The 25,076-nt window shown below is 41.5% G+C and overlaps 2 protein-coding genes across 3 annotated transcripts; one reads left to right on the top strand and one right to left on the bottom strand.

The window, feature by feature from the left end:
- Window positions 1-8,928: 8,928 nt before the first annotated feature.
- LOC114853118 (phospholipase A2 inhibitor and Ly6/PLAUR domain-containing protein-like) lies at window positions 8,929-12,080 on the top strand. Its single transcript, XM_029146085.3, has 5 exons — window positions 8,929-9,087; window positions 9,358-9,459; window positions 9,545-9,712; window positions 9,793-9,915; window positions 10,239-12,080. Exons 1-5 carry the CDS (start codon window positions 9,039-9,041, stop codon window positions 10,517-10,519), a joined length of 723 nt encoding a protein of 240 aa, XP_029001918.1. The 5' UTR covers window positions 8,929-9,038; the 3' UTR covers window positions 10,520-12,080.
- A 145-nt stretch (window positions 12,081-12,225) lies between these two features.
- Window positions 12,226-25,001, bottom strand: gpx7 (glutathione peroxidase 7). 2 transcript variants are annotated; one of them, XR_008694594.1, is made up of 4 exons: window positions 24,770-25,001; window positions 23,338-23,599; window positions 22,266-22,975; window positions 12,226-12,929 (listed from the first exon to the last, which is right to left on the bottom strand). XR_008694594.1 is itself a non-coding variant. In XM_029147767.2 (3 exons), exons 1-3 carry the CDS (start codon window positions 24,899-24,901, stop codon window positions 22,812-22,814), a joined length of 558 nt encoding a protein of 185 aa, XP_029003600.1. In that variant the 5' UTR covers window positions 24,902-25,001; the 3' UTR covers window positions 21,962-22,811. The 2 variants fall into 2 exon arrangements, 1 of the variants encoding a protein (XP_029003600.1); XM_029147767.2 differs by lacking the exon at window positions 12,226-12,929 and having other exon boundaries at window positions 21,962-22,975.
- Window positions 25,002-25,076: the final 75 nt, after the last annotated feature.

Here is a 25,076-nt window from a genome sequence, read left to right as displayed (position 1 = left end):
ACATCAGTGAAACTCAATAAGGTTTTTTTTCACAAGGAGGTGGAAGAGAGAAGAAGACTCATTGCCCTGAAAGCTCTGAGTGTAGACGCCAGCACCTTGTTGGAAAATTACTGCATTTTTAATCACTGAAATATTGTTGGGATTTATTTTGCTGATTTGCTGTAGCCTCGTTAGCTGTGAACCTGGTGTGATCAGAGAAGGTTTCTTCCTTCTGCTCTGCAAGAAAAGGGAGTACCTGTGTGTACAGCACTGTACCGTCTTTATCTGATGTGATTGGTGCAAGTAATATTTTCCCATGCATTGTGTGACTTTGTACCTCCCCGGGTGGGGTGAGCTGTACTCTTTACTTTTCTTCAGTGGGAGGACGTTGCCTTTGCTGTAAACTGCTCTCTCATATTTTACACAAATAAAATCCATAAGAAGGTCTCAACTGATTGTGTCTCTTTTATTTAAGAAAAAGTACAAATGGAAATCACAATTTCCCAAACAACGCTTGAATTAAACCCAGTGAGGCAAGAGTTCTACCCACCAAATTTCATTGCTAATTAATGGACTTCAATATAGACATGGAAATTTGGTGCTTTTAGTTAAACTGTTGCAGTTGGTAACTACTCCAAAGTCCTGGTTAGCTGCCACACCTTGTGCACTGAATAATCACATAGAGATACACATGAAGTGTACAGACGAGATGTCAGTTTTGCAACTATCCAGGTAAACACACAAGGACATTCCTCTTTCATGCAGTTCAACTTAATGGCTCACTGTATGCAGTGCATGAATAAAAATATGAGACACAAAGGACACCCATTAGAAAAATACTGTAAACAAAGACTGTATCATATATTGTAACAGCTCAGTATTAGGATGAATGAAAAAAGAAGAAATACAAAAATACTGTATATTAACACAGAGTTGCAGATACTGAGATGAATGATGAATATTGCACATTATGAATATTGTGCAGATATATACGAGTTTTTATTGCACAGGTTTACAAAAATGTAACACTGTTTATAATAGAGTCTAATTGCAGAAGGCAGGAAGGATCTCTCTCCTTTACACAGCGAGGGGTGAACCTGGTTACCAAACCAAAACAGTCTGTAGAATGTCTTTAGATTGGGAAACAAATCAACATTAAAAAAAGAACAGAGAAGGAATCAACAGAAGAGCAACATCAGAAACTCTTTTAACAGAACAGGTTTAAGGAATCTTCTGTGAGTAGAGGAACCATGTTTCCCTCTAAGAATGTGGACGAGCACCAATGGAACATCAAGGACTTAAAAGGGACTGGAAGAGAGACTGACACTAAATGGACAATAACTTAAAATATTGACAATATTTCCCTGTCAAAAAGGGAGGAATGTGGGAAATTTTGTGTTTGTCATGAGATGCTGTGCCTCTGGCTGAGGGTTGTTCCTGGGGGCTCATCAAGCATTTGGTTATCAGATGGTGAGGGTTTCACTGTAGTGACCACATGAACATTGTTGAAGGAAGTAAAGGGGGGTTTACTGCACTCATGTATATCAAAGAATAGTCAACAGCTCATGTGGAGGTTTTTAACAGGGTATAAATACATGTCTTGTGTCCTCAGTCCTTCAGTGGATACTTTGTACATAGTAAGACGTGGCTTATGTCTTTGATGTACTGAAATTGTAATCCACTCCGTGTCGACACGAGAGTAAACTTTGAGATGGTTTACAGTATCATTTATGATGATCTCCGGTTGATTTCTTTATAAGAAGATTTCCACAACAGTAGCTTACATTGTACAGACACACAAAGTGGACGGAGTTAGTAAGTGTCTGAAAAAAAACTACATTTACATCCTACAAAAAGATTTTTTTCCTCTAATTACACATAAAGACGTGGTTTTGTTTCTCCAGTATCATCCTCCATTATACTTCCCACTACTCATAACCAGAAGTCATTAATGGTTGTGTGTTACTGCAATGTAATACGATACCAATTGTCAGGGATCGCTCGGAAGAGGACCCACATGCACAGCACAATACACGATTTTCTGGCGTTAAAGAGTGTAGTTTATTCCAGTTGCAGAGTGAAGTCCAGGCAGGGTCATACACAGGCGATCAGGCAGGTTACATGGGATTAGGCAGAGACGTAGTCAGGGGCAGGCACAGATCATAACCGGGAGGAGAGTACAATACCATACGTAAGACGGTGAAGCGTGGTCAGGCAGGCAAACAAGTTCGAGCATCAAAACCAGAGAACACGAAAACACGGCAGGAACAATGAACTGGGGAAAACAACGATGAACACACGAACAACGATCTGGCAAGGGACCTTGGCAACAGGTGGTGGCTAAATACAAAGTGACTTAATTACTGATAAAGTGCAGGTGTGGGTAATGACCAGGACAGCTGTGACAAGACGTAAACCTGGAGTGAAGCTAAAACAGGAACAGAAACCAGGAGACTACCATAATAAAACAGGAAACAACTAGACCCAAGACCCAGATCGTGACACCAATAGTTTGTATTAAAACAACTTTTTTATCTACAGTAACTATCGGGTTCTCCACTGTTCCAGCCGTTGGTTGTGCATCGTCAAACCTGTGTGCAGTTGCTTCCAGTCTGGGTAGTTTACTGTTCATGCAGAGTCTTGGTGCCATCAGCAGTACAGTGAACTGCTGTGGGACCAGTTTGTGTAATGCACCACAAACAACAACAGCTCCAACAACAACAACAACAGCCCCAAAAGCAACAGATTCAAAAACAACCACCACCACCATTACGACCCCTGTCCCAACAACAAGCGCTGCCAAAACTATAGCCATTGTTCCAACAACAACAACAACCTCTGCCCCAAACAAAAGTAACTACTGTACAATGACGATCAATGTAACAACAAAAACTGCAGCCCCAACAACAACTACCGCCGCAGCCCCATTAAAAAACATAGCCACTAACTCAACATCTGCTTTCCATCACTACAACCATCTTCTGAACAAGAACCACACCCATACACAACCATAACTATAAAAGTAATGGACGAAGCACCCGTGAAGCTGCCACAATCATTAAAAGAACTCTGTCTGGATATCGTTTGATTGTCACTGCAATACTTTCTCGGGGTTAATGAAAGTTAGTGTGAGAGTGGACTGACTCTAAGGGACATGAAAGTTGAACAAGAAAATCCTCAATCAAAAGAGATGCATGAACAAACCAATGGGGGAAAACAATCCAACACTTACATTACATCACTAGCTACGTTTTCCTTGTATATTTAAATTGTAAAAGATTTATTCAGTCTTTTGACTCCTTCATGATATTTTGTAACAATTCTGTTTCCTGGATACATACACAAACTAAGAGCTGCTAGGATCGACTACCACAGCCAGCAAACTAACATACAGCACAGCGGTCAAGACCGACGAACAAACAATCTCCTGTACAGTGGAATATTAAAAGAGCACCACTCTACTTAGAGTAGGTCTAATACTAACAAACCGGGGGAGGGACCCAAATACAGTGTCACACCAAAGTAGTAAGTTAATAATTAATCATTATAAATAATAATCATATAATCATCATAAATAATCATTAAAAGAATGGAAATACAAATGCATAGGAACTCAAGGTAAAAAACATGCATAAAAGTCCTCTAATAGGGCTGGAGTCAGTATTATAGAAGATCTGTTTGCTGTTTTAGAAGGTTATGTGACATTTTTATGTGATATTTTTCAAGAATCGTTAAAGTATTTAACAACCTTTTTGAAACATTTTAAAAGGAATGAGAAAGATGGCGCTGTGTGCGTGGCAACAAATTTCAGCAGCTCTTTGCTTTTGTGTTCTTTTTTTTGTGTTTTTTAATGTTTCTTTCCCCCCGTTTGTGTTTTTTCTATAAATCCTTATGTAGTTGTGCGACTAAGGGAACAAACTTCATTACTTTTGCTCTTTGTTTTATTATCTTTTTTCAACAATTTGAGCCGAATCAGGGCGGCACGGTGGTGCAGTGGGTAGCACTGTCGCCTCACAGCAATAAGGTTCTGGGTTCGATTCCCGGAGGCGGCCTGTGTGGAGTTTGCACGTTCTCACCGTGTTTGCGTGGGTTCTCCGGCTTCCTCCCACAGTCCAAAGACGTGCATTAGGTTGATTGGACTCTTTCCTCTTTTCTTTGCCCGTGAGTGTGTGTGTGTGTGTGCATGTCAGTGTGTTGCCCTGCGATGGCGACCTGTCCAGGGTGCACCCTGTCTCTCGCCCATAGCCAGCTGGGTTAGGCTCCAGCGCCCCCGTGACGCCGCATTAGGGAATAAGCGGTTTAGGAAATGGATGGATGAGCTGAATCAGCTGTTAACTCTTAACCAAGTTTCTCCACGCTGAAAAGAGTGAGAGTTTCGTGCGGGACAGAATTCAGTGAAAGGTTAGCTGTCATACAAACTAGTGAAATCCTCTCATACATACTAACTCCAATATAACAACATTGACATACAATCTATTATGACAGCTAATTTCCTGGTGACCACGAAGATGACAGTTAACAGCTTAAAGACGAGCAGTCAGATTGACTGGACATAGTGAGATACCTGTAGCTGCCAGAATGAGTGGTTTGTGGCCCTGTTACGGGCTGGCGCCCGATCCCAATCCTGCCTCTGGTCGGACTGACAGCTGGGACAGGCTCCAGCACCTTACGACTCCTACGAGAGGTACTGAGCCGTCTCTTCAGAAACCGCGGTTAAGCCAGCCTCACTTTATTTAACAATATTTGCTACATTTACGGTTAACATGCTTTGTGAGTGAGGGTAACAGCAGTTAGACACAGATGTCTGCTTCTCTGTCTGCAAGGTAGACGTCGATGTGGCTAACTATTAGCTTGGCTTACTAGCTTTTATTTTGGAATCTGCTAAAAAGAATTTCAGTAGTATTTATAAAAGGATTTCACTAGTATGTATGAGAGCTAACCTTTCACTGTGTGTGTGAGAGGATACAGTAATTCTGAATTATGTCTTGCACGGCAACTCAAAGATTCGAGCAGAGATACGGAGAAAACAAAGATGCTGCAAAGCTGGAGTTAAGAGAGGGAGGAAATGGAGGCACAAGCCTTATGTACCATCTGTAATTATGGGAAACGTCCAAAGATGTTGAAATGTGACCAATAGTAATATGCATTCTGACAAGTAAATAGTGAAAATATACACTTTTAAGGTATTATGATTGTAAAATCTGACTCCAGAGACCTCACCAGCCATGACCCTCACCGCACACCAAACTAATTATTTATTACAAGATTGTAGCATTTTAACTGTAATAGTGAATTATTAAATAAATTATATTTTTGCACATGACACTAGTGTCTTGCCTTCTCCCTTTGACTGCTGGGTTCATCAGGAACACAGGTGGCGTCTGGGTGCATGCGCCACATTCTGCCGTACTGTAGCTGGCAGGATCCTGTGGGCAGTCAAAGGGTTTGAGACACTCAAGGGGCTAAGAATAAAAAAACCTTTAATAGTCCAGCAGTGGGGAAATTACGTCTCATAACAGCAGTACGGATGAGCGAGAATACAGGTACAGAACAGTATGTGTTGGCACAGTACAAAGCAGTACAGTACAGTTAGAGTGAGTATGAGGTCATTGCAGGGTTATTGCACAGTAATGGGTGCAGAGCAGGTTGCTATATAAACCACTGATGCAGTGGGTGAGTGACTGTAGTGGGACGTGCTATATGTAAGTGTTTTTTTTGTTGTTGTTGTATTGTTTTTGTTTCCTATTTGTTTTCTTTGTACTATTGAAAACAGCAGTGGGCAGTTAACTGACGGCACAGACAGCAGGAGTGGTCTCTCTCTTCATTTTATCTGAATATTGTAGACATACTGAACTGACTCCCTCATCATCATGGCCCATGAACAACAGGAATTGTGGTAACTGGTTCAACAACTATGTGCCGAAAAGGAGCAGCTCCTAACAGAACGCAACTCTCATTTTCACCCTACAGGCTCTGGTTCGGAGCCTTTCTGGTTCCAGGGAGTCCAGTGGGTGCTGGCCCTTCGGTGTCTACTGCTACTGGTCCAGCTAAGCGGCTGCTGTATGTTTCAAGGTTTCAATGTCCAGTGTTTAGAGGCAGATCAGGTATTGCAGTATAGGACTGGGTTATAGAGATGAGAGCTACATTGAGGACCAGACACTTACAACCAATTGATCAGGCTTACTTTATATACAGTATGATCACTTAGAAGGGAGGCCAAAGATAAAGTAGTATAGTAATAAGTATAGGCCAAGGATATACAGAGAGGACCCTGAGAAGATTTTTGATATTTTGTTCCAGATCTTATGTTTCCTTACAACAAAGTTTTTTTCTAGGAAGCAGTATGAGGGGGCATTGCAAAAATTTTCGCATGCACGGTATTGACTGCACTGTATTATGCAGATCGGCCCTGTTTTATTGCGGGACCAGTTTGTTGAACATGTTTTTAAAACAGATCTCCACGGGGAATTCAAGCGGTTGGTGCAGCAACACCCTGTCTACACGCTGCTGGATGGGCGAGCGGAAGCCATTTGCTGGGAGAGGGAGGGGCAAGTTGATGAGCTTAGAGGTAGGAGTAACTCTGTTCTCTCGTTCAGCGTTGTTGCAGAGGAAATTTCAACACAGGCTGTAAAGAAATGTCTGACTTAAAGAAGATGTTAAAGTTTCAGCAGGAACAGCTTAACCCAGAGTGTACTAGCCCTCCAAGCTATGTCTAATGCTCCTGATAGGTTTAAACGCCTGAAGACTATCTGTCATATGCAGGTGCTGTCCCTTGACAGCACCTGCATATGACAGATAGTCTTCAGGCAAGGGATGGTGTGGTGCAGAGGTTGCAGACTCCTCACTCTCCACGACCTGTTGCTATTAGCAGTTTAACACAGGAGGCGGGAAACTAGACCCTTTGGATGTAGGGAGCCAAGCATCTGGAGGGGTTGATGTAGGCTCATCTACACTGGGTTCAGGCACCCAGGCCCCGGTCCCTAATTTGGTTGCATCTTGTCCCTATGTAACACTTAAATTGGGTGGGGTATCTGTTAAGTGTTTTTTGGACACAGGGTCCATGGTGACAACTGTCACTGAGAGTTTCTTTACGCAGTATTTCCAAAGCACCTCTAGTTCATGCTGCTGGCTGCAGTTGCATTATTTTATGATGCCCCGGTTAAACAAATGTATATCCAAGTTAGCGCTCCCACAACATAAGTTGGTGGCTGACCTCTTAGACAAAAAGCATCTACGTCAAAGTGCTCCAATCGGAGGAAGTGTGGACTGCAGAGAGTGAGGCCAGCTTTACTTAACTCGGCTGGTATCATCACCTGTGCTGGCTTATGCTAACTTTAGCCTTCCCTTTATTTTGGAGGTGGATGCCTGTCATAGTGGCCTTGGTGCAGTCCTGCCTTAAGAGTAAGGTGGTAAAGTTTGACCCATTGCCTACGCAAGCTGAAGTCGCCAAGTTTAGCCCTTTTAATGGCCGGTGTCTTCTCTATTTGAAACTGCATATGGTCCATCTCAAGGTGTTATTGCATATAGTACTGTATGTATCAGACCTCTATGGATCCAATAGCCCTGTCTAATTCTGTCACAGCAGAATTGGTCTGTTCATCCTACAGTGGAAATATGCAAGTAAAGTTTATCTGGCAATAAAACAACAGAGGATGTAAAAGCGCTCTGATGGACTGGCGACCTGCCCAGGGCGTACCCCGCCTCTCGCCCACAGCCAGCTGGGATAGGCTCCAGCTCCCTGCGACCCCACGCACGGGATAAAGCGGAATAGAAGATGGATGGGATGGATGAAAGATGTAAATGCAACTAAAGGTCTGTGGCAATAAATCACTTATACGTCATAGTCTGTGTCACGATCCGCCGGTTCTTGCATGGGCCTTGCATGGCAGCCCACTGCTCCCCCAGGGGTTGGGTTAAATGAATGCAGAAGACCAATTTCTGCGTTACATTTTAAACAGATGTAATAATGACCAATAAAGGCTTTCTACACACACACACACACACACACACACACACACACACACACACACACACACACACACACACACACACACACACACACACACACACACACAGTGCATGTGCAGTAACTCTGGGCTACAAACAGGAGGTAGATTAACCTAACTCTTCTCAGGTGTTGTGGAACTGACATGCTCAGGGTAAACAGGTTTTGGGTTAATCAACCGAGAATTCAGGGTTTAGCAGATTTTCTGGAACACTCTCCTGATCAAATACACAATTAAACGCTTACTGATGGGAGTGGATGAGTCCCAATTTGCTGGAAATTCTAAGATACTCTAATCACGTGGTCTTTTCTAAATCTTGAGCTCAACGTCTATGGGCAGTGCTTTAGTATTAGAACAAATTAAGCATCTGGCGCCATCTGCAGGAAACAAAAACTACTACTAACTAAACACCAATTCCACTGAATATAGTTCATTCAGGTATTAGTATCCATCCTGACAGTTCTTGGAATAAAAGTAAGAATGAAAGTCCTGGAATGTTGTGAAACTGGCATCTTGTCTGTGCACTTCATTCTGTAAATGTAAATTATTACAGTATGTCAGTGCTTAAAGTGTGAAGTTACAGTGCTCAAAGTTACTTTGTTTAGGTTTTACAAATTCATTAAATAAGAAAGATAATGTCTCACAACCACATACAAACAGATTATTTTATACTATTCAGGTAAGAGTAAAAGAAAATGTAGTTTCTTGACATTACTAAAATATTTTTATGAAAATGTGACCCACCCTTTAAACCCTTTTCTATTTAACAATTCTCACTAATACAGAAACAACTGGTTTAATGAAAAGGAAATAATCATGTTTGATGCTTCTTGTCTTGGTGCATACTCAAAGCTACAGAGCAGGTCCGGTCATAATGCAGTGAGCAACAAAAGAACAGGTGACAGAGAGAATGCAGAGATAAAAAACTACAGATGGGGTGTGTTTTTTATGTCTGCAGATGTTGTAGAGGTTTAAAAACTGGTGCAGGGCCATTTGAAGCAGTATCATCACGAGGAAACCAACCTACATCTCAGCTCTTACCTGCTCATCACGATGAAGATGATCCTTCCTCTGACTCTCATTTTGACGCTCTTTAGCACAGGTAACGATATTAAGAGGATTATTTCATTGAAATGAACCGACTTCATCCTGTAGAGCAGCTAAAAAGAAGTCAGTCACAGAATTATTCTCGTGCTGAACTTGAACTGATGTCTGGTGATGTGAGGACATTTAAACCACAACAACCTTCATGTTGATCAAACATCTCAGACTTTTCATCTGTGCTCGTTATTTACTTTATTACCTTTTTTCTACAAAGTTGCATTTTTTATAATTTTAGAACTGAACTGACTGACTTCTCTCTTCACTGCAGCTGGAGCTCTTATGTGTGAAACCTGCACAAACACCCAGTGTTCAAGCACAGCACCAGTGACCTGTACCTCAGAGACCATGTGTGTAACAGCTTCCATCCAAGGTAGAACCTGTGCTTCATGCCATGAAGGACCTTTCTGCCACTTTCCATGTTCCTGTCATTAACAAAGTGCCTTTTGACTGCGTAGCCACTTCATCTGGAACTACAGTGTCACAGATCTTCAAGGCCTGTGCGTCGTCCTCCTTGTGTCCAGCTGCAGGAACTCAGACATTTTCAGGTGATCTGGGAGCTTCCAGTGCCGTCGCCTCTGCTCAGTGCTGCAACACTGACAACTGTAACTCAGCAACTCTGCCTTGTAAGTACAGGAGAGCTTTTACTGGAAACCCCATTCTGTGACTCTACTCAGTTAATGACATTGGACGCTTTGTGTTTCAGTCCCTGCTGCTCAGGGTAACAACGGCCTTCAGTGCTTCAGCTGTGACCCCACCACCTCCATCTCCAACTGCACCACACCACTACAATGCCGTGGAGTGGAGGACAGCTGCCTTCAAACAACATGTGAGTCTAAAACCTAATTGTTTTAGACTGATTCCTACCAGCCTTTGAGGGGTTAATGAGCTAGCTAGCTGTGTAGCTTACAGTACATCGTACAGACAAACAAAGTGGACGAAGTTAGTAAGTGTCTGAAAAAATTACATTTACATGCTACAAAAAGATTTTTTTCCTCTAATTACACACAAGACGTGGTTTTGGTTCTTAAGAATCGCCTCCATTATACTTCCCACTACTCATAACCAGTAGTCACTAATGGTTGTACTGCATGTTACTGCAATGTGATACGATACCAATAGTTTGTATTAAAACAACTTTTTCATCTACAGTGACTATCGGGTCCTCCACTGTTCCAGCCTTTGGTTGTGCATCGTCAAACCTGTGTGCAGTTGCTTCCAGTCTGGGTAGTTTACCGTTCATCCAGAGTCTTGGTGCCATCAGCAGTACAGTGGAATGCTGTGGGACCAGTTTGTGTAATGCACCACAAACAATTACTGCTCCTACAACAACAACAACAACAACAACAACAACAACAACAACCGCTGCCAAAAAGAATCGTTTGGCTGTCACTGCCATAATTTCGTGGTGGATACCAGGGAAAAAAAGTTAGTGAGAGCAGATGGACTATAGGCAACACTAAGGTGGAATCTCAATCTAAAAGAGATACATGAACAAACTAAAAGAGGTGAAACAATCTTTAACATTACTAGCTACGTGTTCCTTGTATATTTATATACTTTGTCAAAACATGATCCTAGAGCAGAGGTATTCAACTGAAATTAAAAGAGGCAAAAGTGCAGATGATTATAATGTCCACCTATTTACTGCGATATATTATGTAGTAACCTACGTGTAATAAATACTACACTGTCAAATCAAATTAATTAAGTACAGTTCAAAAACCTTTTGACAAATTTATTGCTATGTAACATTGAACTGAACATATATTCACAATGTTATCTCTAATTTATTAAATAAAAGCGGGGCTGCTTTTCAAAACAAGCGTAAAAATGTTCAAATAAAGTGCTTAACTTTGAAAAAATAAAATAAAGGAAGGAAATGCATGAAAAAAAACTCTCTTTACATCTTGACTTAAAAGTCCCAACCAATTTAACAGGTAAAAACATCACCACATTATTGATCAGTGAGATAACTGAGCTCTAGCTTGCGTAGCTTGCTCTTGCTAGAATCTTAAACAGTGCCATTCTCATATGCATGTGGAGGTATTCGTTGGTTAACCAGGAATGATATTTTCTCTTGGTTATCTTCTGGAGGCTCAGTGGGTAGAGCATTGGCCTGCGACGCAGCAGGTCAGGCCTCTAGGTGTTTCCTTGAGCTACACTTTGCACTTGCTCCCCGGCCGCCTTGCATGGCAGCTCACTGCTCCCCAGGGGATGGGTTAAATGCAGAAGACCAATTTCATTGTTACATTTTAGGATGTGATAATTGTCAAAGAAAATAGTCAAAATCATGGTCAAGGGGTACTTTACTTAGATCCAAGCTGTCTCAGGGACCACTTGAAGCCAGAAAGTGAAAGGTTCAGTTGCCACACTCTGCTCTTTCAGGGCAATATCTCCTTGGAGATCAATCAGTTGCATTTGGAGGGGCCCAGTATTTGCCCATTAAAAATACTGCTTGTCATTAGCTTACTTGCCTTGTAGCCTCAAATTCAGTTCATTAAAATGGGAGGAACACTATCAATATTGACTAATAATATGTTCAGTAGTATTTAGGAATGAAGGAACACTCAGATTCCTCCATATTTTCTATGCAGAAACATTCTCATTTGTTCCTCTGCATAATGTCGCCAGGGTAGCTGAAGATGACGTTCGCAGCTACCCTGGTGGATTGCAGTGCTCTCACAGACTACAACTAATATTTCCTGGTTTTCTCTGTACCTGTCCCAGCAACAGTCCGCCATTGTTTATCTTCGCATACACCTACAGCACTAATATTCAATGACCTGAGGTCCTGCTACAGATTATATGGAAGGCAGTGAGTTCTACAGTGTCTTAGCACAGTCTGACATTCATGGTTGCTTGTATGATCCAGAGTACAGCACAGACAAGTTACATCCAGGAGGTCGCGGCTGCTAAAGCCGAAAGTCTGAAAGACTCTGTGGCTTTCTAACAACTGTCTGCTTTGATTTAAAATAAAAGGCTGCTAAACGACTTAGAAACAATTATCCTTGTCCTTATTCAAACATACTGTTAAGATATAACCCTTTGTTAAACATGTAAAGCAATGTTTGTTTTGTGTTGTCAATGTTTCATTTTCAGCCACAACACAATTTATGTATTCCCTTAATAGACCATCAATACTTTTGCACATTTTTCTCAAGAATGTAAAAAAACTATTATTATGGACTATAACTATTCCAGCATGCATATGTAGAGGCACACAGTAACTACTGTAGCAACCTGTTTTCATGTTTCAGAAAATGCTCTGTCTTCCCCTAAAAGCAGTACTTTGTGTTTCTTAACGAGTGTTTGCTGTCACAACGTCTGACATCTAACAATAATTCATACGTAATCTGCTAAAATGACATAAATTATTTACAGTCACAGAATAATGTGTGCAGACGAGATGCCAGCTTCACAACATTCCAGCTACAGTAAGAACAAAAGAACCACACAAAGACATTCCTCTTTCATACAGTTCCTTCCCAGCAATAAAAATGCCACAACTGACAACTTAATTGGTTTTGCTCATACAACACATGAATAAAAATGTGAGACACCAAGGACACGTGTATTATTGATGCTGTGTCACATTTATACACTGTGGCCCAATGAGTAAAACAACTGATAAAGTGTATTTTAATAAACCAATAACACCACAAAGCAAACACAATGTGTATTTATGGCTTTATTATTCATTTGGATTTACAAGACATGTTTTTAAAAAAACCTTTTGAATGCCACACTGACGGCTCCCAGGACAAGCTGCCAGTTCATCACAGGGTCAACGACGGGAGACGCTCATGTTACAGGTACCGGACTGCAGCGCCTAGAATCCAGCTGAAATGAAAATCAATAACACGAGACACAGACAACATGATTTTCCTCTGAGTTTCCTCTATCATTATTTTCAAATGCAACTTACCACAGTGATTTATATTCATTCATCATAAATATTACTGCATATTTACTGTAGCTCTATACAGATTCAGATTATGAAATACTGTAGACACACATTAACATACTAAATTTAAAATACTTTTTATACATGCATACATTTATTTCCCATTTCTCTGGTCTATACAACATCTTACATGCAGTATCAATAAACTCATTAAAACATATTCTCATTTACCTTTCTGTATTTACCACAAACAGTAACCTGGGCCGTAATATTGATATGTACTTGAAGTAATGTGAGCCACCTACAGTGAACCGACAACTAGCATGCTACTAGCAAAAACAACACGTGTCCGGTTGCCCGTCGCTAACTGCGGCACAACCAGTTTGAGTGTCAAAACTAAAACACTACTGTATTTCGGTACGCGGGCTCATTCCTTCAACTATCTGCTCAACATATATGACGATATATGACGTCTCACGATATAAGACGTGATTTTCCTGTGCTGAGTTCTCCATCGTTATGAAGCACAGCAAACTCGCATTAGCACAAACCACCTGGCATCAGTGTGTGTGTAAGAGTGAATGGGTGAAAGAGGAAGGGTGTTTAAATGCACTATATACAGTAGGTTTGGACAGTTTACCGTTTACCTCCCGCAGTGCCCCTACTGTTAGGAGTCAGGTACCGCATCCATACTGTATGTATCTCCCCTTAAACAAAAAAACGTTTTTGCAACAAAATTACACACATACTAGACCAAATACATCTAATAATGCGGTCACACATCAGTGGGAAATCACACTCACACTCAAAGAAAACTAATGTCAACTCCACTTGCTATTATGTGTTTAGGCGGAGGTGGTTGTGACTTTTTGGTCATCGCTTATGTCAACAAGAGGGAAGAATTCTGACCAGTCAGAGAAAGAATGAAACAAACTAGCTAAATGAAAAAAGGAGCAAGTGAACTTCTTAAATACTCACTCAATCATAGCACACTGAAGCTGCGGCCTTTTAAGGGATACGAGGTCAAACTCTGACAGTCTGGCTACAGAGTGGGAATGTGGATTTTAAACCAATGTCATTGTTTCTCTGGACGTTAAAGTGGACTGATTTCACCACTATTTTTGTAGATCTTCAGTTTGATCTACAAAATAAAAACACCACTGCAACAGTACAGAACATTACAGCATCACGTGTTGGACCATAATTATTTCACGCATGCATATGTAGATACACACAGTAACTGGCAACCTGCCACCTTTAACCATCACCTGTTCATTTATCAGAAAATGATCAGTCTTCCCATAAAACCAGTACATTGTGTTTCTGAGTGAGTGTTTGCTGACATCTATCATCTGAGTTACCTAAAGTTACTGCTACGAGCAAACATCTTTACCACTTGTAGTTATATGTTTGTTGTGTAATCAAGCTTTATGTCAACTGTCTCAGGTGGTATTTGCCTACATACAAAATACTAAAATCAAATATTTTTTAGTAAGTTTTTAACAAAGAACCTTTTTTAAAGAAAGATTAGGGACAGGGAATAAACTATTCTGAGAGCTTCTCAGGTTTTCACCTGTTATTTAAATGCTCCATGCACTGAACGTATGTTTATAACCAGTAATAAAACAAATAAACATAAGCCTGATGATTTGGATTAAATAGATTTAGAAGCATAATATGACAGAAGCAACAATATGATGCTTATGGTGCAAAAATTAGAACACGCCCACTACTTGATATCTGTTAACCTCTGACGTACATTTACTCCACATCTGTGCAGTATATAAGGTAGTAGTAATAAAGAGCATCACCACCACCGCCAAGGGAACCTACAGCTACAGCACATAGAGAACCTGCTCATTATGTGGACGCTCATCTCTTGGGTTCTGATCTGGACCTGCTTCAGCTCAGGTACCTGCTTTCTTACAGTTTTATTTTGTCCAGAACTAGGAAACATTTTAACAAGTTCAGGAGTTGATATTTACTCATGTGTTTCCACAGTATAAACACATATGGAACGGAACTGAACTAAATGACTACAGATATTGATAAACCAGAACTAATTATAGAAACTAATGTGTATAATTAGACTGAGACTGGTTCACTCGTCAAATAAATTGGAAAAACAGTTGACAACAAAGTCAGGATTTAATTTTCCATTTGTCTCTTCACTGCAGCTGGAGCGCTTATGTGTCAAACTTGCACAGATCCACAGTGTTCAAACTTAACCTCAGTCAGTTGTTCCTCAGAGACGATGTGCATAACAGCTTCCACCTACGGTACTTTTCTTCATGCTATAATTGACATTATAATTGTAATGAAAATGCAGACATACTGTGTGATACTGTAAGTCATGATTCCTGTCAACTTTACCAACTGCATTTTCTCTCTATAGACTTTTCATTGGAAGCACAGGGCATCTACAAGCATTGTGCGTCCTCCTCCCTGTGTGCGGCTACAGGATCACAGACATTTTCAGTCAACTTGGGCATTCCTAACATCTACGGAGTTTTTCAGTGTTGTGACACTGATAATTGTAACTCAGACATTCTGCCTTGTAAGTACAGGTTAATAAATGTTTATTAAATAGTAACACTAATGTCTATGGACAGGTTTCTTTATGAAGTTTAAATATTCTTAACATAGATTTTCTCCATGTTTTCAGTGTCAGTCCCTTTTCAAAAGGCAAACGATCTCCAGTGTTATACTTGTGACACAGTCAGCTCTAGCTGCAATGAAGCCCTTCAGTGCACAGGACAAATGGACCGATGCATTGCACCAATAAGTAAGTTTTTACACTGTGTATATTAATATGCATAACAACTCTCTTCATGGTAATTTTAAATAAATCAGCGAGTTAAATGTGAAGTTAGTGTCTAAAGAAAAGCTAAAATAATTTCTCTTCATCTACAGCGACAAGCGGAAACACAACTACTTCACTGTTTGGCTGTGTGACAAAAAATGTCTGTGGTGGTTTTTCAGAACTGATTTTCCCAATGTACAATAAACTTTTCAGTTTTAACTGTTGTAACACCATCTTCTGTAATCAAGCCCTAAACACCACGACAACAACAACCACCACTACTACTACAACAACAGCAACAACTACCGCTGTATTCCCAGCAACAGCTAAAACAGCAAACGGGGCTCCACCAACAGCTTTTACAATAACGACAACCACCACAACTCCTGTAAACCCAGCAACAACAACTACCATAACTCCTGTAGACCCAGCAACAGCTGAAACACTAAACGGAGTTCTGCCAACAGCTTTTATAATGACAACAACTACCACAACTCCTGTAGACCCAGCAACAACAACTACCACAACTCCTGTAGACCCAGCAACAACAACTACAACAACTCCTGTAGACCCAGCAACAGCTAAAACACTAAACGGAGTTCTGCCAACAGCTTTTATAATGACAACAACTACCACAACTCCTGTAGACCCAGCAACAACAACTACCACAACTCCTGTAGACCCAGCAACAACAACTACCACAACTCCTGTAGACCCAGCAACAACAACTACCACAACTCCTGTAGACCCAGCAACAGCTGAAACACTAAACGGAGTTCTGCCAACAGCTTTTATAATGACAACAACTACCACAACTCCTGTAGACCCAGCAACAACAACTACCACAACTCCTGTAGACCCAGCAACAACAACTACAACAACTCCTGTAGACCCAGCAACAGCTAAAACACTAAACGGAGTTCTGCCAACAGCTTTTATAATGACAACAACTACCACAACTCCTGTAGACCCAGCAACAACAACTACCACAACTCCTGTAGACCCAGCAACAACAACTACCACAACTCCTGTAGACCCAGCAACAACAACTACCACAACTCCTGTAGACCCAGCAACAGCTAAAACACTAAACGGAGTTCTGCCAACAGCTTTTATAATAACGACAACTACCACAACTTCTTTAGACCCAACAACAACAACTGCCGTAACTCCTGTAGACCCAGCAACAACAACTACCACAACTCCTGTAGACCCAGCAACAACAACTACCAAAACTCCTGTAGACCCAACAACAGCTAAAACACTAAACGGAGTTCTGCCAACAGCTTTTATAATAATGACAACTACCACAACTACTGTAGACCCAGCAACAACAACTACCACAACTCCTGTAGACCCAGCAACAACAACTACCAAAACTCCTGTAGACCCAGCAACAGCTAAAACACTAAACGGAGTTCTGCCAATAGCTTTTATAATGACAACAACTACCACAACTCCTGTAGACCCAGCAACAGCTAAAACACTAAACGGAGTTCTGCCAACAGCTTTTATAATGACAACAACTACAACAACTCCTGTAGACCCAGCAACAGCTAAAACACTAAACGGAGTTCTGCCAACAGCTTTTATAATGACAACAACTACAACAACTCCTGTAGACCCAGCAACAACAACTACCAAAACTCCTGTAGACCCAACAACAGCTAAAACACTAAACGGAGTTCTGCCAACAGCTTTTATAATGACAACACCCACAACAACTCCTGTAGACCCAGCAACAACAACTACCAAAACTCCTGTAGACCCAGCAACAGTTAAAACACTAAACGGAGTTCTGCCAACAGCTTTTATAATAATGACTACTACCACAACTCCTGTAGACCCAGCAACAACAACTACCACAACTCCTGTAGACCCAGCAACAACAACTACCACAACTCCTGTAGACCCAGCAACAGCTAAAACACTAAACGGAGTTCTGCCAACAGCTTTTATAATGACAACAACTACAACAACTCCTGTAGACCCAGCAACAACAACTACCACAACTCCTGTAGACCCAGCAACAACAACTACCACAACTCCTGTAGACCCAGCAACAGCTAAAACACTAAACAGAGTTCTGCCAACAGCTTTTATAATGACAACAACTACCACAACTCCTGTAGACCCAGCAACAACAACAACTACCACAACTCCTGTAGACCCAGCAACAGCTAAAACACTAAACGGAGTTCTGCCAACAGCTTTTATAATGACAACAACTACCACAACTCCTGTAGACCCAGCAACAACAACAACTACCACAACTCCTGTAGACCCAGCAACAGCTAAACACTAAACGGAGTTCTGCCAACAGCTTTTATAATAACGACAACTACCACAACTCCTGTAGACCCAGCAACAACAACTACCACAACTTCTTTAGACCCAACAACAACAACTACCACAACTTCTGTAGACCCAGCAACAGCTAAAACACTAAACGGAGTTCTGCCAACAGCTTTTATAATGACAACACCCACAACAACTCCTGTAGACCCAGCAACAACAACTACCAAAACTCCTGTAGAGCCAGCAACAACAACTACCACAACTCCTGTAGACCCAGCAACAGCTAAAACACTAAACGGAGCTCCGCCAACAGCTTTTACAATAATGACAATTACCACAACTCCTGTAGACCCAGCAACAACAACTACAACAACTCCTGTAGACCCAGCAACAACAACTACCACAACTCCTGTAGACCAAGCAACAACAACTACCAAAACTTCTGTAGACCCAGCAACAACAACAACCACAACTCCTGTAGACCCAGCAACAGCTAAAACACTAAACGGAGTTCTGCCAACAGCTTTTATAATAACGGCAACTACCACAACTTCTTTAGACCCAACAACAACAACTACCATAACTCCTGTAGACCCAGCAACAACAACTACCACAACTCCTGTAGACCCAGCAACAACAACTACCAAAACTCCTGTAGACCCAACAACAGCTAAAACACTAAACGGAGTTCTGCCAACAGCTTTTATAATGACAACAACTACAACAACTCCTGTAGACCCAGCAACAACAACTACCAAAACTCCTGTAGACCCAACAACAGCTAAAACACTAAACGGAGTTCTGCCAACAGCTTTTATAATGACAACACCCACAACAACTCCTGTAGACCCAGCAACAACAACTACCAAAACTCCTGTAGACCCAGCAACAGTTAAAACACTAAACGGAGTTCTGCCAACAGCTTTTATAATAATGACTACTACCACAACTCCTTTAGACCCAACAACAACAACAACTGCCATAACTCCTGTAGACCCAGCAACAACAACTACCACAACTCCTGTAGACCCAGCAACAGCTAAAACACTAAACGGAGTTCTGCCAACAGCTTTTATAATAACGACAACTACCACAACTCCTGTAGACCCAGCAACAACAACTACCACAACTCCTGTAGACCCAGCAACAACAACTACCAAAACTCCTGTAGACCCAGCAACAGCTAAAACACTAAACGGAGTTCTTCCAACAGCTTTTATAATGACAACAACTACCACAACTCCTGTAGACCCAGCAACAACAACAACTACCACAACTCCTGTAGACCCAGCAACAGCTAAAACACTAAACGGAGTTCTGCCAACAGCTTTTATAATAACGACAACTACCACAACTCCTGTAGACCCAGCAACAACAACTACCACAACTCCTGTAGACCCAGCAACAACAACTACCACAACTCCTGTAGACCCAGCAACAGCTAAAACACTCAACGGAGTTCTGCCAACAGCTTTTATAATGACAAAAACTACAACAACTCCTGTAGACCCAGCAACAGCTAAAACACTAAACGGAGTTCTGCCAACAGCTTTTATAATGACAACAACTACCACAACTCCTGTAGACCCAGCAACAACAACTACCACAACTCCTGTAGACCCAGCAACAACAACTACTACAACTCCTGTAGACCCAGCAACAGCTAAAACACTAAACGGAGTTCTGCCAACAGCTTTTATAATGACAACAACTACAACAACTCCTGTAGACCCAGCAACAACAACTACCACAACTCCTGTAGACCCAGCAACAGTTAAAACACTAAACGGAGTTCTGCCAACATCTTTTATAATAACGACAACTACCACAACTTCTTTAGACCCAAAAACAACAACTGCCATAACTCCTGTAGACCCAGCAACAGCTAAAACACTAAACGGAGTTCTGCCAACAGCTTTTATAATGACAACAACTACCACAACTCCTGTAGACCCAGCAACAACAACTACCACAACTCCTGTAGACCCAGCAACAACAACTACCAAAACTCCTGTAGACCCAGCAACAGCTAAAACACTAAACGGAGTTCTGCCAACAGCTTTTATAATGACAACAACTACAACAACTCCTGTAGACCCAGCAACAACAACTACCACAACTTTTTTAGACCCAACAACAACAACTACCACAACTTCTGTAGACCCAGCAACAGCTAAAACACTAAACGGAGTTCTGCCAACAGCTTTTATAATGACAACACCCACAACAACTCCTGTAGACCCAGCAACAACAACTACCAAAACTCCTGTAGACCCAGCAACAACAACTACCAAAACCCCTGTAGACCCAGCAACAGCTAAAACACTAAACGGAGTTCTGCCAACAGCTTTTATAATGACAACACCCACAACAACTCCTGTAGACCCAGCAACAACAACTACCAAAACTCCTGTAGAGCCAGCAACAACAACTACCACAACTCCTGTAGACCCAGCAACAGCTAAAACACTAAACGGAGTTCTGCCAACAGCTTTTATAATAACGTCAACTACCACAACTTCTTTAGACCCAACAACAACAACTACCACAACTCCTGTAGACCCAGCAACAGCTAAAACACTAAACGGAGCTCCGCCAACAGCTTTTACAATAATGACAAGTACCACAACTCCTGTAGACCCAGCAACAACAACTACAACAACTCCTGTAGACCCAGCAACAACAACTACCACAACTCCTGTAGACCAAGCAACAACAACTACCAAAACTTCTTTAGACCCAGCAACAACAACAACCACAACTCCTGTAGACCCAGCAACAGCTAAAACACTAAACGGAGTTCTGCCAACAGCTTTTATAATAACGGCAACTACCACAACTTCTTTAGACCCAACAACAAAAACTACCATAACTCCTGTAGACCCAGCAACAACAACTACCACAACTCCTGTAGACCCAGCAACAACAACTACCAAAACTCCTGTAGACCCAACAACAGCTAAAACAGCAAACGGAGCTCCGCCAACAGCTTTTACAATAACAACAACCACCACAACACCTGTAGACTCAGCAACAACAACTACCACAACTCCTGTAGACCCAGCAACAACAACTACCAAAACTCCTGTAAACCCAGCAACAACTATTACTACAACAGCTGCAGACCCAGCAACAACAACTACCACAACTCCTGCAGACCCAAGTACAACAACTACAACTACCACAACACCTGCAGACCTAGCAACATCTACCGCAACTACTGCAGACCCAGCAACAACAATTACCACAACCCCTGTAGACTCAGGAACAACTACAACAACTGCTGCAGCTTCAACAACAATCTATGCTTCCACAACTTTGCCAGCAACCACTGTCTTTTCAGCGTCAGTCTCTTTAGGTTCTCCACCATTTATCCCATCACCAACACCATCCTTTGCTCAAACTACGACCAGTGACAGTTACTGTGTGAGTCTGGGAACAGTCCAGCTGCTACTTGGTCTTGTTGCTGTTAGCGTGTTTTAGAACATACAGAGTAGATGAATCATAGGAGCTAAAACATTTTTCAGCTTTAGACAGTTTGCTTGAAAGTTCCTGGGAAATTTCTTACTGTACTCCATCTAGATTTAATACCATAACCTAAAAATGTTAAAATTATGAACATATTTACTTAGATCAATCCTTTAAATTGATGCTGTCTTAAATGCCTTAAAATATATTCATGAAAATCAATTTCTGAATTTTAAGAAAATATAAATGCTTTATAAGTTAAATGGACCTAATGTCAACATATCTAATCTGTGTATAACAGTAGCTGATTGTATTGTAATGTTTCCTGCCTGGTGAAAGTAAACTCTCACTGTTTTAGATGTAACTTATGTATGTTTGTTTTTGACACGTTCTGTGGCGTGTTTTGATTTGCTTCTAGGACCAAGCTCTATTCGGTCATCGGGAGGTTTGTGGTGTGTGTTATGGTGTAGGGTCTTATCCAGCTACTGTTGCCTTCTCCTGTGGTTGGGCTCTGTGTGACGGTTCCACACCTTCTTGTTCAGTGGGATTGTTTATGCTCATAAATATATACTTAACAATAATAAACCTAGTTTCCTTTAAAAGCCATGCTGAAGAGACAGTTAATGTTCAGTTCAGAGGTTCCTTTCTCTGAGGATTCAAATGTTTAAACCCTTTTGTTGTGGGAGTGTAATGAGCCACTTACCTTCACTGATAGTGTGACTGCTCACAGCAGCTCTGATCTCTAGTCTATCTTCTGTAAACTTGTGACCATCACATTCAGAATGAGCTAAGGTTTATCTTTGGACTGTAGGAGGAAGCTGGACAACACACAAATGACACCAGTTTCTCTATTTGATGTGGGTTAAATTGTTACATTGAATATTTGAAGTGTGTGACTGCCCACTGCTCCCCCAGTGAGGGAATGGTTCAAATGCAGAGAACTCAATTTCTCCAAAGGGATCAATAAAGTATGTCTTATCTAATAATAATAAACACATGGAATATGTTCCAAACACTTATGGTGAGAAACATTTATTTTAAATATTACAAAACCATAACCCACATGACTAACAGATGTGGAAACCAGAGCTCCCAGCTCAGACATCTGACTTTAAACAGTGGCTTTATCAGTGCTGGCAGAATTGATTTGAACCGTTTATTCAAATGTTGTACCTTAAAGTCAAAAAGCAGTCAATGAGTTCATGAGCTGCTACTGAACACTGAGCATTGAACGTGTCATAGCTTGAGGTTAAAGCTCTTCTTTCTTCTTCAGGATTATCTGACGAACCATTTCCGCTATTTTAGGTCGGATTTCTTTGACAGAAACCTTTGGTCCCCACGCATCCACAATTTTTCCAGTTACATCAATGAGGTACTTCCAGAAGTTCCAGTCAGGCTCCTTTCCAGAGGCCTCTGTCGGGATAAAACCAGGAGTGAAACCGTGCAGTGAAATAAGCAGAAGTCCAGGAAATATCATTATTTTAGACTATTTTTCCAAAGTTGACGAATCAAGTCAGATCTAAACTATATCACTAAGACACTATATACATCTTTTTCTTTCCTCTATTTTTCCCGCCTTGCATGATTCTCACCTGCTGCTTGTTCTCTTGTACCTGTTGTATTTTCTGTCTTGTCCCTACATTTCCTCCTGTTGTGCTGTTGATTCTTATTAGTAGCTGTTGACGTAGGCCTGTTCGTTTTATCAAATGCACATTCTTCTTTCATTGTCCTTGCTTGTTTTTAAGAAAATAACAGCAACATTACATCTCGCTCACCAACAAGGTACTTGTAGACATTATTGGCTCCAGTTCCCACCACAGCGATTTTACTGAACAGGGGGAAGGAGACTCCGTAGACTCTGCGGACAAAGCTGTCGATCTCCTTGTCGCTGCCGGGCTCCTGTTGGCCGAACTGGTTGCAGGGGAAGGCCAGCACGTTGAAGTGGGACGGCCCAAAGTCCCGCTGGAGCTGCTGCAGGTCTTTGTAGTGTTCCTCTGTGAAGCCACAGTCGCTGGCTACGTTCACCACCAGGGAGACCTGGAGCCAGAGAAAGAACAGCGTAGGCCTCACAGTCAAAATAGATGCTATAGCTGCATTCTTATATACTTAACTTTAAAGAAATAAAATTGTCTGATATATACTTTAACGTGTGTGTTTTGGCTGGGGTGTTAGTAAGGAGGTCACTGATGGCTCAGTGCGTTTTTAGTGCAGGTTACTACATGTTAGAGCTTCATGCTACAGTTCAGTCACCAAGCATCACACACTTCCATTTCTCCCCACTGAATAAAAACTGAAGGTTTGATGATCTTTTATCTAACACTGACATCTAGTGGCAAAAGATGCAATGAAGTCGCTTCTGTTCAACACAAACCTCACAGCAGGAAGGACTAAGTGATCTGTACCAGTTTCTGATGAGAGAATATTCATTATCCATGTGAATGTCTACTGGTCAGACAGAGACACTCAGCAGCTTTTATTGACGGGTTGCGTTTCTTACATTCTTTACAGGCTGTTTTAAGACCGGACCTTAGGAGTGTGGAAGGCCAGGAAGAGCTAAACAGAGTTTAACTACTGTGTCTGCAACAACTTTTGAAGTAGTTAATGAACATAGTCATCATTATAATAATTTTCATACTAAAGTTGGACAATAAACTGCTTATTACCATGGGCATTTTAAAACGCCTTCTCCATTTTGCTTCAGATTGTGGGCTTATGGACTTACGGGCCTATTCTGTGTCACCACAACCAGCTGCTGCAGTTGTAAACATTAGTAAAGCATTTTTATTTTGACCAGAAATCTAAATCTGTTCACTTTGAAGTTCTCAGTTCATGATCTGAGAGAAACAGTCGAGGATTTAATAGAATATTTCTATTTATTGACTATATATTATTTATTAAATGACTCATGACCCACTAGGGTGATCTGACTATTGATTATGTGGAGTAAGTACTGAGAACCGAGTGGCGCTGCTTTCCTTGTTTGAATGGAGCCTCCAGCTCTGCAGGCCTCCTGCCACGTAGGCTACCGGTTCTACGCTACAGGACGGGACGGGACATGTTCCGGTCACCCTGATCCACAGCAGCAGCAGCAGCAGCAGCATCTCTACAGACAAACACAATGCATCCGTTCATGCAGCAGGCAAACATGCGGAGAGAAGGTCATGCATCGCCGTCACCTCACGTTCAGCTGTCCGGACCCGCACTTACCGAACCCCGGTACTTTTCCAGGGACACTAACTTCCCCCTGCTGTTCACTACTTTAAATGTGTAAAAATCTTTCTGTTTGCTCTCAGCGAAGCTAACCAAAGCCAGCAGCACGGCTAAAGCTCCGGGAACCATCTTTACAGCCAATCTGCCAACGCAACAGCTTACGAGGTTCTACAAACTCCTGATGTTCTCCTGCGGTCGGGACAGTCAAGGTACAGGCAAAGAGGGCGAAGCTTCCGGGTGGAACGAGTTTACACAATAAAAGCCGTGTGCTGCAACTAGTGTCGGAAATGACTCCACTATGTTT

The sequence above is a fragment of the Betta splendens genome, chromosome 4 (assembly GCF_900634795.4).
Source record: "Betta splendens chromosome 4, fBetSpl5.4, whole genome shotgun sequence".
NCBI lineage: Eukaryota > Metazoa > Chordata > Actinopteri > Anabantiformes > Osphronemidae > Betta > Betta splendens.
Note: the sequence above shows the minus strand (reverse complement) of the source record. Positions and strands in the feature narration are given on the sequence as shown.

Excerpts from the sequence above, each read along its gene's own strand:
- LOC114853118 (XM_029146085.3), top strand. The coding sequence starts at position 9,039 with ATGAAGATGATCCTTCCTCTGACTCTCATTTTGACGCTCTTTAGCACA. Across the intron at positions 9,088-9,357 it reads TTTGACGCTCTTTAGCACAG|CTGGAGCTCTTATGTGTGAA; the intron begins GTAACGATATTA and ends TCTTCACTGCAG. Across the intron at positions 9,916-10,238 it reads CAGCTGCCTTCAAACAACAT|TGACTATCGGGTCCTCCACT; the intron begins GTGAGTCTAAAA and ends TTTCATCTACAG.
- gpx7 (XM_029147767.2), bottom strand. The coding sequence starts at position 24,901 with ATGGTTCCCGGAGCTTTAGCCGTGCTGCTGGCTTTGGTTAGCTTCGCT. Across the intron at positions 23,600-24,769 it reads TGGAAAAGTACCGGGGTTCG|GTCTCCCTGGTGGTGAACGT; the intron begins GTAAGTGCGGGT and ends CTCTGGCTCCAG. Across the intron at positions 22,976-23,337 it reads TGTCTACAAGTACCTTGTTG|AGGCCTCTGGAAAGGAGCCT; the intron begins GTGAGCGAGATG and ends TTATCCCGACAG.